General features: G+C 42.1%; 2 protein-coding genes across 2 annotated transcripts; one reads left to right on the top strand and one right to left on the bottom strand.

Annotated features, from left to right (window-relative positions):
- Positions 1-100: 100 nt before the first annotated feature.
- Positions 101-14755, top strand: p4htma (prolyl 4-hydroxylase, transmembrane a). Its single transcript, XM_039669956.2, has 9 exons — positions 101-908; positions 2320-2401; positions 10033-10211; positions 10579-10669; positions 11413-11578; positions 13318-13497; positions 13585-13675; positions 13832-13937; positions 14036-14755. The coding sequence occupies exons 1-9, from the start codon at positions 561-563 to the stop codon at positions 14230-14232; spliced, it is 1440 nt and encodes a 479-aa protein (XP_039525890.2). The 5' UTR covers positions 101-560; the 3' UTR covers positions 14233-14755.
- On the bottom strand, positions 2293-6937 carry LOC120478159 (secreted frizzled-related protein 5). Its single transcript, XM_039669957.2, has 4 exons — positions 6570-6937; positions 5236-5414; positions 5042-5131; positions 2293-2938 (listed from the first exon to the last, which is right to left on the bottom strand). Exons 1-4 carry the CDS (start codon positions 6860-6862, stop codon positions 2619-2621), a joined length of 882 nt encoding a protein of 293 aa, XP_039525891.2. The 5' UTR covers positions 6863-6937; the 3' UTR covers positions 2293-2618.
- Positions 14756-15993: the final 1238 nt, after the last annotated feature.

Raw genomic sequence — 15993 nt, forward strand, 5'->3', positions numbered from 1 at the left:
TAATGTAAAGTTACGTCAAAGTTGTATTAAAAAGAAAATTAAGTGAAATAAAAAAACGTCCTGCTTTTATTTTGAAAGGACCCGTTGACTCGTCAGTTCTAGCTTAGCGTCGGTTACTTCGCGTTGTTTGAAGGATGAATGACAGATGATTATAAACGCTGTCGCTGTTGTTATTTTTCCATCTCCGCTTATAAAGAAGTCGTGCGGGGGGTTCTCCTCTCGCTTTTATGAATCTATTCTCTGTATGATATGATTGGTCTGATTTAATCGCCCATTGGATTACAAGAGCGCTGTTATACACTGTTGACATCGTTCTAAATCTTTCCTCCGGTTCATCCTGAAGAAATTCCTGCACAGATCCCTTATCCACACACACGATGGACCTTTGTTATGAATGTATGGTCAATATCGGCATCTGAATCGCCATGTAGGCATATAGTAGTGTGTAATAATAACGCTCGCCAGGTAACACACCAGGTAAAGTCGGTTGTCCGATCAGCTGAGAGGAGGAGAGGGTAGATCGGGGCAATGCACGGGGGAGAGCAGTGATTTAGGAGGAGATGCGTGAGTATGGGGAGAGTTTGCACGGGCGCGAGGGGGAGTTGATGGATCATTTCCCCCCTCCACCACCACCGCGACACCCGCTCGCCCGGGAGCGCATGAACATCCAGAAGAGCAGCGTCTGCTCCAGGGCTTACTTCGTGGTGGTGATGGCCTTCTTCCACATCTACATCATTAACATCATAGCTCTGCTTCTGTATGTGCACTATAACACGGGCTCTGGGGAGCAGGATGTGCTCCTTGAGAAGACTGCCAGTGTCCCAGGACCCATGCCTGAACACCAAACCCCTTCACCAAACCTGAGCCCCGAGCTCTCCTTCCAGCTGCCTCGCCTGGAGGGCATACGGGTAAGTGACATGCGAGCATTATTCACTACGTTATAGGACTTGTGTTTTTATTCTATGCCTTTCCAGCTCAAATAGGTCATTTTTAAGATGTGAGACATCAGGGAGTATTGTTATTTATCTCCCATGTTCTGTGATAGCATTCATATATTTGCCTGTTAAATTAATGTAATGGTGTTGAGAAAAAAAAATGCCAGTGTGTTGTTATTTTAATAGATAAATTGATTATTAAAAATATATTTTTGTGCATTTTTTTAAACATTTAATAATGCATCCCTCATCACTACTTCGTTTAATTTTAGCCTGTAGATGTGTGAATACATTTTTTATTTAAGACAATAATATAATAAGACAGTAATTTATAAAACACTTCTTCTCCCTTAAATGTAATAGTAGTTGATATTATGAATATCATAATTATAAAGGAATCAATAACAAGGGAAACCAAATCAGTAACCAAGGCTGTATTTGAAATGCCCCCTAAACCCGCATTCACTATTCCCTACATTACTCCACTAAAATAGTTCACTTGAAAACGACTGAGTGAATTCGGACACTTTGCTGTTGAATAATCATTTGTAACTAATAATCATTTGCAAACCGGCAGCTTAGATAGTAATGAAAAGATTGATCTGGAACTGTCATGGAAAGATGGAAACTATCGTGTATAAACCTTATTAAACAATTTAAAAAATCAAGTAAAAAGGAATGTACACAGTCTGTGTGATATTACGCTGTCGCCACATTGGACCAGCGGTTTTGGAAAATGGATGGATGGAGGATTCATCTTCTGGTTAGACGCAGTGCATTATGGGTATTCTCAAGCCGTGCATTGTGTGATTGAATGAGTGCACTCGGACACCTCTACAAATGTCTAATAGTTTATTTTATTTGAGTTTTATTTCAATTATTTCAAGACAATATATTGCAGTGCAGAATTTAAATAGTCACAGTTTTATATATGATTTGTCTTGATATTATTAAAGAGCCCATATCATAGCATTTGAAATGTTCCTATTTTTGTTTTAGAAGTTCGCAAGAACAGTTTAACGTGCATGAAAGGATAAAAAACACTTTATCTGTCTTATAATATGCATTTATTTTTAACTGATTTGCTCAACGACTCCCAAATGATTCGTTCGACGATTCATTTTCCCAAACACTTCCTTTGAGTGACGCGAATCTGCGGCGATTGGTCAAATGACCCAGTCAGTTGTTATTGGTGAACCGTAGGCAGAGATTGTCGGCAACGGAACGCCCATAACCAAGATTATAGCTTGTCAAGTGTTGAAAAATGCTTAATATCATCATTCCCTTGGTAGTGAAGACAAGACAGTGAGTGAGTGATGCTTCCCTATAATGTGTGTGTAATCCAATGTTAATGAGACTTACATGCTTTGTCTTTTCCTCTCAGGTTGGGCATGTGCAAAGAGTGTCTCTCGTTCCTGACCGGACCCATAACATGCGCACCCTCAGCTTGAAACCACTGCTGTTTGGTGAGTTTCAGCTTTTCATGTTTTAAAATCTTGACCTTTTTGGGTTCAACTCATTAATTATGGATGTAAAAGTAGCACTGAGATTTGCGACAGAAAATGGACACATGAACACATTTTAAATGGTTTAATATCTTTAAAAATATAGTTCAAGGATCTTCTATTATTTACAACATTATGAACACACTGCGATACCTTTTTAAACACCCTCATCGTCCTGCTACCCTCTACACCGATGGCTTTTCCACTTGCGCGCCGCTTGGTTGAGGTGCCGTGGGCGTTTCCCCCAGCTGAAAGCTTTAGTGACTAGCAGTCTCTTGCCCGTCACAGTGCCCGTCAACAGGAAGGTTCCCCCGTCGGGATGGTTGCGGGTCAGGTTGCCCACACAGGTGGCGTCTCGCTCCAGCCACAGTGTCAGACGACTCCTCATTTCCCCTCCCAGCAGCGGCCCGTGCTTCAGGACCTCCAGCCGAGAGCCCAGCGAGAACATGGTCAGGACAGAACTACTGGAGTTCAGTTTGGATAGACGCACTTTAACCACTAGCAGAGAGAAGGAAATCGATGAGTAATGAGTTTGTTTCAACTTTAAAGGAGCATTTCACCCATTTCAACATTAATCTTTATTGAAAGTGGATCATGTATGTAGTCGAAATGTAAAAGAATTTTTGAATTTGGTGTCCTCTTGACCAAAAAAATAACCGAAGGGCATATTTATGTAAGACAACAACTCCCACAATGCACCACATTGCACAGCTCCACAAGCCACACCCACTAATCCAGAACTGCGCACACATCAGAGAAATCATTCTTTCGTCAACAAGGCTAACGTTAGCTGTCACCAGAGTTTGAAATTCATATCACACATAATGTCTAGTTAGTTGGCTGTGGCGAGCAGGACGAGGGACGTGAGATCGGCGCGAGAGGACGGCGCGAGGCCGGTGGCGTGAGTGATAATGAAAGACAAGAGACGCACCGACCGGTCTCGCATCTCTCACAGAGGAGCGGGAGCATAAACGGCAGATCGAGAGAGAAACAGGCCTGATTTTATGTTGTGTGCGGACATCAGTCGTCAATGAGGGGCTGTTGGCTTATACTTTCGTTTTGTATTCGTTCATTTTACTATTAAAATGTTTAAATGTTCGCTGATTCCCGCCTCCTTCTTCCCACCACAACAAACCCCTTTAACGTTACATTGGCAAACTCATTAGTGAATTACTCCTCGTTTGTATTTATTTCTATGGTGAATTACTGCATGATACCTGGATGTTCAGTCAGGCGAAACGAGGATGGTTCACATCACAACACAATCGTCCGTGTGCTCGCCTGATTCAGAGATTTCGTCCAGGAGAAATTGCCATTGTTGAAATTCTCTGCAGCAGACGGACTCTTTCTGTGTTTGTAGTGCACACGAGAGCACGGGTACCAGCAGTCCGCCTCAGCTCGAGTCAGTCCGGGCTCCTCGACCGCGACAAGCAGCCGCCTCCGGTTCCTCCATCAGCCTCAGCTGCTCTTCACTATACTGCGACTCGTAAAGATAGCCACGAACATCGGATTCGAGCAGCAGAATTTCAAAATCCTCTTCTTCCATATCATGTTTAGTTTCTTCCGTCATTATCATACTTCCCTTCTCCACAGCGCTTGTTAGCTTAGCTTCCAAACAAGATGGCGGATATTGATTTAGTATCTGCAAGTGAAGTCCCACCCACTGATGTGTAATAGGCCTGTAGGGTGAGTGGGTCCCGCACCCTTAAATAATAATGAGTTAATGTTTGTAGTCTCTACACTTTTCAATGAAATGTGACTTCCTGCTTATTATGACGCAAAATGATGATTTTTACGTCATAATAAGCAGGAAGTAAAACACTTAAATCCTTATTTCTGCCATCTCAGGGGAAAATAAGGGAATAAACCATGACCATTCAAAAATATGACTGGGTTTCTAAAGATACAAAACTTAATGCAAATGGGTAAAGTGTCCCTTTAAAGCTGTTCTATAAGGGCCTTTTCACTAGATGTAAAATAAGTCTCTGATGTCCCCAGAAGTGTGTGTGTGAAGTTTTAGCTTAAAATACCCCACAGATATCTTTTTATAGAATGTTAAAATTGTCACTTTTTGAGGCTGAGCAGAAACACACAGTTTTTGTGTGTCCCTTTAAATGCAAATGAGCTGCTGCTCCCGGCGCAGGGGGTGGAGCTTCAAGAGCTCCTGTGTTAGCAGCTCCAGTTACCTCAAAAACTTTTAGCGTTTTATGTTCAAACCGGAGTCGGACAAAGAAGGAGAGACTCAAGAAGAAGTGACAACATGTAGAATGCAACAGGACATTTCTGAATGGTCAGTCGATGAATTCATGTGGTTATCTTCTAGTCACTGATTAGCATATTCTGTCTTGATAATCTACAAATCGTGTTCCGGGGGCGGGGTTTATGTAAATATTAGGGTAAGTGATGTCACTAACCAGCCGTTTGTTGTAGTCCTTAAAAAGGGATTTCTATAAAAGCAAAAATCTCCCTTTGCTTTGAAGTTTGAGCGTCGTAACTTTGCAGATGTTGTTTATTGTCAAACAGCAACATTACACACTAACTAAAGTTAGAAAAGTGAAATCATAATCAACCACCCCTTTAAACCTTTTATTAGTTTCTTACCAAAGTCACTTTTACAGAAGAGATCGAGCAGTTCTTTGGATGACGTGGCCTCCTCTAACTCGCAGTCTGTGCAGCTCGCGCGAGGCACCACTGAAACAGACACAAGAACCAGTTCGGTGGAGGAAACCCAGCGTTGTTTTTGTTTATGGCTCTCCCAAAGTGTGTGTATGGTAGAAAAAAAGATCTTTACTTACCTCGGCCTTCATTGCTGGTGCCGTTTTGCATATGCACAACTGAGGAAATGCACATTAGGTGATCTTTGGGAAACTGGTCACATTGTAGTATTCTGGGCCAGGGGTAACCGTAGCAGTTCATGATGGGGGCACAGCTGTCCCGTACCGACACACACAAACTCCTACATGGTGAAATGATCCTGAAAAGGGACACACATTCACTGGGATACACATTCAAACCTTTTATATAATTGTCATCAAATTGAATTGATTTAATCAGACATAAATGAATGCAATCCATTGTCTTGCTATATTGTCATTTCTTTTGTCATTTCCACGAATTTCTTTGCATGTGATTTTCACTTCCACTTAACATTAGCATTTGAACTTATTTGCATGATAATGACACCAGGCATTTAACTGATTTAAATGCCATGTAACATTGACCAAAGGCCACGACTGAAATAATATCCGCAATATATTTTTAAGGGTTACCTTAAAAAGGGTTAAATACGATAACAGTAAATTATGCATTATCACATGCGACTAATCCTAAACAAAACCAAACCCTAATTCTATAGTAAGTACGTGTTGTTACATAAAGGGATAGTTCACTTTGAAATTAATTTTTGGTATGTTTTAGCTTACCTCAAGGGCATCCAAGATGTAGGTGTCTTTGTTTCCGCAGTAGTTTCAATTTTAATATTTTTAGGTCAAACCGTTCTTGTTTATCAGCCATATAATGGAGGTCTATTGTGACCACCTCAAAGAGCATGCACTGAGAAGTCCAAATTAAACCTGATTTAATGACTCGTCAATGTAAGTACGCATTGATGGCCTAAGACACAAAATGAGCGGTTCGTGTGAGAAAACGATCAGTATTTATATCGTTTTTATCGTTTTACCACAGCCACGTCCAAGTGATCTGAGGGTGTGGGTGCTGTGGTTACAAGAGGTAAAAACGATATAAATACAGTTCGTTTTCTCACACAAACCGCTCGTTTGGTGTCTTAAGCCATCAATGTGTACTTACATTTACGAGTCATTAAATCATGTTTAATTTGGACTTCTATGCATGCTCTTTGAGGAGGACCCCATATACCTCCATTATATGACTGACAGACAAGAACGGTTTGACCTAAAAATATCAAAATTGAAAATACTGCGAAAACAAAGACACCTACATCTTGGATGCCCTTGAGGTAAGATAAAACATATAAAAAATTAATTTCAAAGTGAGCAATCCCTTTAATATTACTCAGTACTTAAAGTGTAACAAAAACACCTTAAAATAAAGTGTAACTTGAGGGTCATCGTTCCTCCTAATCAATGAAACCGTCAGAAGGCAGTCTTACCTCTCAAGGCACACGGGGGCGAAGAGCGAGCACAGGAAGATGCGGGCGTGCGGGTGGCACTCTCGGGACAGGAGCGGCAGCCAGCTGGTGCTCTGCTGCACCGCTTCAGCTGGAGATTCGTGTCCCAGCAGGTTGGGCATCCGCATGCTGTTGTAGCCCAGACCCTGGCACAGGGCCATATTGGTTGGGATGGGCACACAACGGGAGGATCCCTGGAGCTCCCAGTGTCCGTTGGGCTTGGCATCGATGCCTGGGCCGAGCAGAAGCAGCAGTAGAGCGGACGCTGTCAGCATTATAGTCCAGAGAGAGTTGAGGGTCGCTGTAAGGTAGTGTCGGGGTAAATCAGTAATAGTGTATTTATACACCACTGCCCGAGGCCCATTTGGGAGAGGGCGGGACTTTGCAGACCCTCAGATTGGATTGGTTAGGGAGGGTGTGTGTGTGTGACTTGCCGGTTCTTCCGTTTCTCTGCTGGAGATGATGAACAGTGAGCTCTACTGTACCACACACTTCCTTTTTGCTCTTTTTTTTTTCCTTGAAGAGTGTGATTATGATAATACAACACAACAGATTAACCACTAGGAAGAGGAGGTGCTCACATGCTGATAGATGGATGGATGGATGGATGGATGTAGATAGATAGATAGATAGATAGATAGATAGATAGATAGATAGATAGATAGATAGATAGATAGATAGATAGATAGATAGATAGATAGATAGATAGATAGATAGATAGATGGATTGATGGACGGACAGACAGACAGATAGATAGATAGATAGACACATAGATAGATAGACAGACAGACAGACAGACAGACAGACAGACAGACAGACAGACAGATAGATAGATAGATAGATAGATAGATAGATAGATATATAGATAGATAGATGGGTATTGATTTTTGTGTTTACTGTATGAGAAGTTGTCAGACAGTGAGAGTGTAAAGTTGAGGAAGGGTTGTGTGTGACAGAGGTGTGTGAAAGGAAGTGTGTAAGTGTGAGAGGGCTGGAGTCGCGTCTGTGCGTGTGTGTGTGTGATGCTGAGGAGTTGTTCTTCCCCTGCTGGGAGCAACACACAATGTCCACCCCAAAAATGGCCCACACTTCCTGTCCTCTCCATTCCCAGGACCCTTTCTTTCCCCTCATCCAGTCTAATGAGTCAGAGAGACTGCATCTCTCGCAGACAAACCATGCGGAAGAGCTTTATGAAGAGCGTGCGTCTATATGTTTATGCGTTATCTGCATTTGAATGGCACGAAACAATAACGGTGATGGATAACACTGAAACCTATATACAGCCATCTAAAACACGGAGCACTCTCACCCATCCCAGAGAAACAATGGCCCCCACCAGAACATATTAATGGCTCAGTCTCATTAACACTCTCAATGGGTCAGGGCAATACCATGAGTCTTAAAGAGGGGGATGGGCGCAGTTCATTAGATTTGACAACTTAAAGGCCACTATTCACTATATTACCTATTAAAAAATGTAACCACTACCTAAATAAAACAAATTGTAATATATACAGCGCCAGTTAGATATATATATCTATATATTTTTCTGAAAAGTAAGACTAGCTAACTGCTAGTTTTGTAGCTGTGTTCGTGCAACTGGCCTCAGACTGACTGGTACTTCTTGCTACCAATTCAAGCCATCCTCACATTCACCTGGAAATGATGGTTCTCACCCAATGCGAGTTGATGACATTAGCACTTGTTTGCAGGGAAGGTCTGTTGATTAGCCCTGCACAGTGTGACTGAGATCCTTTAATCCTTCAGCCTAATCTCATAATGTTCTCCCCCTCGTTGACGCTCGATCAGTGTAACTCGCACAGACACTTGCTTCTACAATAGATCAAACAGGGATATGCTCGGAAATCATGTCAGCTTGTTAAGATGCTCTGAACACATTGTTAAGAGGTGTGCTGGATCTTCAGCTGATAAGTAACACCCTAGCAACCACATAGCAACGCTCTGGCGTTCTGACCGTACCACCATAGCACCCCTGAGGCCCGTTTGACACCCCCTAAAGGGTTAGTTCACCCAAAAATGAAAATTCTGTCAGTATTCACCCACCCTCATGTTGTTCCAAACCTCTATGTGTTTATTTGTTCTGCTGAACGCAAAGGAAGATATTTGGAAGAATGTTTTAATCAAACAGATCTCATTCCCCATTGACTACCATAGTAGGAAAAAATACATACTATGGTAGTATGTAGTAGTATAATTCATTAAAAGCAACATGGCGCTTTAAAGGGTAACTAAACCCCTGGTCAGAGCCTGACTCCACCCACTGGCAATATTTGAAAATGCTGAAAAAGTGGGCAGACCCGAGCGGAGATAGAGGGGACAAAATAGATGCTAAAACACTCTATCCTGATCGTTTTCAATACTCGCAATTCCAATTCCTGACTCCCTACAGTGGTTTTGACGACACAAGATGGTTTTTATTTTGCCGAGGGCGTAGCTCGCGCTGAAAGCTGTGTACGTCACGAAGAACCGCTAAAATCCAATAGGAAAATTCAACTGCAGTAGCCACCGTTCAACCTGAAGAGGGCAGCACTAAGACGCTTTTACACCATATATTGTAGAAATAGAACACTTTATAAACAAATGTCAAAAAAGTTACTCGAATCAATGACTGGTATTAATAAAGATCCATTCTTACAGATCATTAACTAAAAAAAGTTGGTTAAGTGTTTAGTTACTCTTTAAATAATGATTGTTGATTACATCGTTACACCAGTAGGTGGCGACAAGTGATTGTTAACCCCTTAACGCCTGAATTTATATAGCTGTATATAAAAAAAAGGTTTTATGTGTGTTTTTGCCTTTAAGTAGATGGTAAATCTAGATGGTAAGATGGTAAATAGATGTTGAGATTATCAATTTCACTTTTGCACAACAAATAAATCGAAATTTTGGTATGTTGCAAATCTGCAACAGCGGGCATAATGGTCAATTTGGTATGTTCCTGACCGGAGTAATCCTCGTGGGTAAACAGGAAATAAGTCCGTCACTTTGCGGTCCCACTAGAAACAAGTGCTTGTCGAAGGTCCTAGGTCCTTAGTGAATATGCACTAACCGGCATTGGGGGAATGCAGACGTTATCTCGGCTGGTGGAGTCAAACGGTTTGTAGCATATTTGTGACAGTGGGCGTTAAGGGGTTAAATATGTATTTGGCATTGAATCATTTATTCCAGAAATTCATTCAAAAAATTCTGATTCATCCAGTAATGAACCAATAAAGTACTTACAAACGAGTCATTGACTCATTCATTCAAGCCATTTTTTAAAAATAATTCATCCAGATTAATTAAACATTTAAATAGACTGCAGCAATTAACATTTTGTCAGAACCTCTAGTAAATTACATGTTTATTAGTCTGTTCATAATCGCGGGAGAATCGTGATCTCTCTCTCTTTTTAACTGCCGCATGTTGCTGTGTGTTGCAGAGATCCCGGGGTTCCTGAGTGTGGAGGAGAGCAGTGTGGTGATGCAGCTGGCCCAGCTGAAGGGCTTGACCCACAGCGCTCGCCTCACGGCCCCGGACAGCCAGGAGGAACAGCTCACTCAGGACGAGCTCTTCAGCCTGCTGGACCTCAACCAAGACGGGCTTCTGCAGAGGGAGGAGGTCAGACACGGTCCCCTACACTCACTGCCGCTCTTCAACCTTACATTTATCACTCCAAAACTTCTGTCATCATTTACTCACCCCGATATCTTTGCTCCCCCTCTTTCTGTGAAACTAAGAGTGAGTTGGTATATTTTCACTGAATAATGGCTTCCGCTATATCGCCACAACATTGTAGTGCTTCTCTGATAGCTTAGTATCTCATTTGTTGTTCCACGGAGGAATCTCATGCAGGTTGAAATGACACGCGAGTGAGTAAATGATGACCGATTTCTAGTTTTGGGTGAACTCTGTCTTTCTAGGATGACAAGTAGAGAGAGAAATGAAATACATTTACCCAGAGTAAAAAGCATCTGTTTTGCCACAGATTTTGAGTCTGTCCCATTCGACTGATGGATCTTGGCTGAGCTCATACAATTTACGGAAAATCCACACCGGGCTTGAGACCAACCCTTCTGGTAAGTTAAGTGTGTGTGTGTGTGTGTGTGAAAGAGAGAGAGTGGTGGGTCTGATACAATGACACAACATGCAATGTTTTCTAGCAGCTTCCGGATGGATCCTATTAGAGTCTCATTAATATGAGGGTTACACACACACACACATCCGCCTCAAATACGGACTCGGCGAGGTAGTGTCCCCTCTTCCGGTCCCCCTGCCCTATTGTCTGGGGAGCATCCCGCTGTGGTTCGGTTCCGGAGGGGAAAGAGTGAAGACTCACTGACCCGCGAGTAAAGGAGAAAAATAGAGAAACGCTATTCTCTTTATTCTCGCCTTGTTCATTGTCAACTGTAATATTTGTTTGTGCTGTTTGCTGAGACGAGCATCTCTATTACCCTTGCTCATATTTAAAGTTGAGGAATCAAACACACCCCTAACCCTAAATCTTAAACCCTAGCATGTAACTTGTCCCGCACTATTTGCCATTTTGTTATCGAAATGAATGATTACTAAAAACCATGCTGCTTGTTGACTAATCCCATTGAGTTTCAATGAAGGAATGATGAAAGGAAGGAATGATTTGGACTTGAAGGAAAGCAACAGCAACATCCTTGCAACCACATAACAATAAACTAGCATTGCACATGAAAATGAAATCTAAATTCCAATTGATACTATTTTCGTATTGTATGGTCGATTTAAAGATTCAGAATGTGATTTTAATGCTGCATGACTGAGATTGGTGTCTGGTGTGTGTTCGCAGGAGCTCTGTCTCTGCAGGAGTTTAAGCGTGTCAGTGGGGGAGTGTTGCAGTACGGTGGAGCCGGACAAGGCTTGGGCGAGAACGCCGAGGTCAGGCAGAGAAGCACACACACACGGCTTTACCTCGGGGAGGGCACACACCACCTGCTGAGGAGCATCAGAAACAGGTGATGCAGTCTGGTGGCTGCTGCAGTGGTTAAAGCTCAGGATCCTGGTTCCATCCATCACATTTAACCTATGGCTAAGCCACACCCTCAAACGCGATGAGCCAATCACAGTGCGCAGATAACCCGATACACTCGGACATTCTCTGCTTCCACGTCCATTGAAATGCATTGGAGTTAGTCAGTTTTCATTCGTTTTTTCTTGTTATTTTAAGTGTAAATGGGGTACATGCGACTCCGACACTGGGTTCCCGAGAGGCTGGGCGACGGACCGTTGTGTATTTTTTTACTCTTTCCCAAGCCACATCTCAACCGAGATAAGTGTCTGCTCTGGATTAAGTTATGCGATTTAAAGGGATTGTTCACTTTGAAATAAATTTTTTTTAATATGTTTTAGCTTACCTCAAGGGCATCCAAGATGAAGGTGTCTTTGTTTCCGCAATAGTTTCAATTTTGACATTTTTCGGTCAAAACCGTTGTTGTCTATCAGTCATAGACTGGAGGCTAAGGGGGTCCACCAAAAAGCATGCAGAGAAGTCCAAATTAAACATGATTTAATGACTCGTAAATGTAAGTACACATTGATGGCCTAAGACACGAAACAAGCAGTTTGTGTGAGAAAAGGAACAGTACTATTTTTATCGTTTTTACCTCTTGTTAACAGCCATGTCCAACTGAGTGTGACTAAATGATGACGATTTGAATCGATTTTTTTGGGGGGTGAAATATCCCTTTAAGCCCAGGTGAGCCCAGGAAGATGGTTCTGGTATTGTTCTGGTACATTTGCTTTGAGTAAAATTGTGTGTTCTTGTTTTGTTGGAAAGATCGTATTTATGAGTTTAAACGCCACCACAAAGTCATAAATACAAGTGGGGAGCTCTGGATTTTCTTTAAGCCTCGATCTTTTCGAGTTGGGGGTTTGTCAGTGAGAAACATGCCAGAATACCACAATACGTATAGGTATTTAGCAGTGACATTATAAGGCATTTTATGCACAAAATATAAAAGCATTGTACTATAACAATATAATAAGTAACAAGCATAAAAAGCAATACTCCTTTGTTCTTCATTTTCTAGAAGTAGAGTTTAAAAGCCTTTTTTGTGTGTGTGTGTGTGTGTGTGTGTGTGTGTGTACTAGTTAATTAAGAGAAGGTACACCGCCATCTCACATACCTGACGTCGCAAACGCGACTTCCCAACTCGTAAATACGAACTTCGCAGGAGGACATGAGTCTGTGATAAAGTCTGTTAAATCAACATGACTTCATGACTTTTGCGTAAACATACACGCCAATTTCGAGTCAAGTGGCATGTTATCTCGACGCATTTTGAGCTATCCGTGTGTTTGCGTGTATGTTTACGCCATTAATGTCCGCGTCATTCCGCGTGTCTGTACACGCCGTCAAATGTCCGAGCAAAACAAAGCAAAATGTAGATCTATATCTGGGGAGCGATGTTTTTCTTTCCTAGTATGGTAAGGGAACAGTCATAAATGGTATTAACCCCAGTGACGGTTAGGTTTAGGCACGGGGTTGAGGTAAGTCATATATTTATATATACAGTAATAACGTTAAGTCAACGGTGTTCATAAACCCGCTGAAAAGCGATTATGCGTGTTGATAGCACGCCAAAAATGGAAATACGAATTGGCGTGTCATACACACGCTACTTCATCAGATCAGTCTGGCTAAATGGCTCCAGACTTGGACATAAACGCACTGACAAACTTTCTTTTTCTCCAGAGTGACACGTGTAACGCGACTGCCGTCGTCGCTGGTCGATCTCAGCGAGCCAATGGAAGTCGTCCGTTACGAGCAGGGCGGGCACAGCCACGCCCACCACGACAGCAGCCCGCCCAACCCCGACAGCAGCTGCGCACACACACATCTGGCAGCAAATCACTCCAACCAAGTTGCATGCAGGTACATTTAAAGTACATTTTGTATCTAATTTGACCGACTCGTAATAATGATGCGGCATAATACAGTACAGGTGTTTCTATTTCCCAGGTATCTGACGGTCCTGCTGTATCTGAACTCGGCGGATGAAGGGGGAGAGACCAGCTTCCCTGTGGCCGACAACAGGACGTATGAGGAGGAGGTGAGCCACGTCTCGTTTCTATGGCAACAGCCTTGTTGCCTAGCAACCTGGCGGCAACAGGAAGAAGACTTGAATTGTGATGGCTATCTTAAGCACTTGACGTTATTGCTGTGTTTGAGGGTTCACTTAAAATCTGTGTGTGTGTGTGTGTTTCAGGTCTTAGGTGATCTCTCTCAGCAGTACTGTGATAAGGGAAATCTGAAGGTCAAACCTGTAGCTGGAACTGCTCTACTGTGGTACAACCACCTCTCAGATGGCAATGGTGATTTTCGTAATTATTCCAAACTTTTGACCGGTAGTGTATGCGTGATGAATAATAATGAACTCAACATTGTTGAAATCTCCATTCGTTTCCATCAGGTTGGGTTGGAGAGTTGGATGAGTTCTCTCTCCACGGCGACTGCTCGGTCACTCGAGGCTTCAAATGGACAGGGAGTGTGTGGGTTAATGTCGACCCTGACCAGCAGCGCCAGGAGCGCTACCAGCGTCTGGTCTCGTGGCATCCAGAGGAGCAAAGCAAAAGGCCAGAGCATGGAGACCTTCACCAAGACCTCTGAACCAGTTACGCTTTACGCTGATCCAGAGTCAGTTTCCGCTAGGCGAGTCCTCATGTAAAACCTGGTTTAGGAAATTAAAAGCTGGTCCAGTAAGAGATATACCAGGCGCTGCTGCAAGCTTGACCTTTATATAGTCGTCACCCCCTGCTCCGATGACATATCATAAAATATTCATGAGCTTTACAGGGAGAATAATAGCTAAACTTTCACTGATATAATTTGCTGGTGTCGCACAAGTTGCATATTCTCTATTTATGGAAGAGTTTATTTATTCAACGTTGCATATTTATTGAAATTATTTATTTGTCATATCACCATTTATTAAATTATTTATTCCTTTATTATTATTTATTAATATATATAAATGTGTGGTGTGTACATATTTATAGTCACATAATGTGTGTCTATTTATCTCAGGTTTGGTTAAGCACAGGTTCTTTTTTCCATTGTAATGCACTATTTGAAATTGTCAGATATGTAAGTTGAATTAATTAATAAATAAATTCATACTTATAGAACAGTATGGGTGGTGTGTTAATTGTTTGGAAGAATTAAATGGTTAGTTCACCCAAAAATTTTAATTCTGATTAAATCAATTACTCCGCCCTCATGTCGTTCCAAACCCATAAGACCTTCGTTCGTCTTCGGAACACAAGTGAAGATCTTTTTGATGAAATCGTGCTTTTTTTTCTGTTCCTCCATTGACAACGCAACTACCACTTTGACGCTTCAAAAACTTCATAAAGAGGTGTAAATGTCTCCATATGAATTGAGTGGTTTAGTCAACTTTTTTTCTGAAGAGACTCGATTCTCATGTTACGCAGTTCGTTTGAGCTTCAGCAAGAACCAATGAGGTTCATTCTCGTGTTACGCAGCACGTTTGAGCTTCAGCAAGAACCATTCTTGAGGTTCATTACTGAAAATTTGGACTAAACCACTAAACCGGGTTTGGAATGACCCGAGGGCGAGTAATTAATAAAAGATTTTTTTTTTTTCTGTGAACGAACCTTTTAAACCTCAACAGCTTTCACTGATAGACAAGTGCATGTTTCCCCCACAAGAGGGCGTTATATTCACTTACACTAACAAAGGTCTCTTCTTGCATGTGCACAGCAGCAGTTATAACGCCCATGCAGCACTTGTAAGTCAGCAGTACTGCAACAGTGGAGAAATGTTTGCAACATTTCTTGGTGGACTATTACAAACAAATGTCCAACACCGTCAGATAAGGACGCTAGGGCAACTGACTGACTCTTCAAGCATGGGAAGGACAGGACTTCTCCATGATCCACAGGCAGTTTCTGCCCTGCACCCATCATAAGACCAATCCCTAAGGTTTAAGCCAACCACCACAAAAATTCTTTAGGACTTTTTGGACGTAAGAGCAGTGGCTGAAACAAAGGGAGGCCGCAATCATCCGAAACTTATGTAAATAACATATTTAGAGAAATAAGTATTCTGACAGCTATCCGGTGGTCAACATATCACACAAATTCAGCTGTTAATTTACAAATGAATGCTTGCATGGCAGTCTTTTTCCATCTTGTTTTGAATATTGCCAAAGGTATTCTGGTGGTGGTTTGGAAAGTGAGAAATGCATATGTAAAACTTTAAAGACACTGTATGTGTGCTTTAGATTATGCAAATGAGTTCCACGGGGGAAAGAAGGGAGGGCTAGCAGCCAATCACAGCACTGGAATTGAGAAGTGCCAAATTGCCTTCTCCTCCTCATTGGAAAAGGATAAGCGTACCCTTTTAACA

The sequence above is a fragment of the Pimephales promelas genome, chromosome 20, assembly GCF_988280905.1.
Source record: "Pimephales promelas chromosome 20, fPimPro1.hap1.1, whole genome shotgun sequence".
Taxonomy (NCBI): domain Eukaryota; kingdom Metazoa; phylum Chordata; class Actinopteri; order Cypriniformes; family Leuciscidae; genus Pimephales; species Pimephales promelas.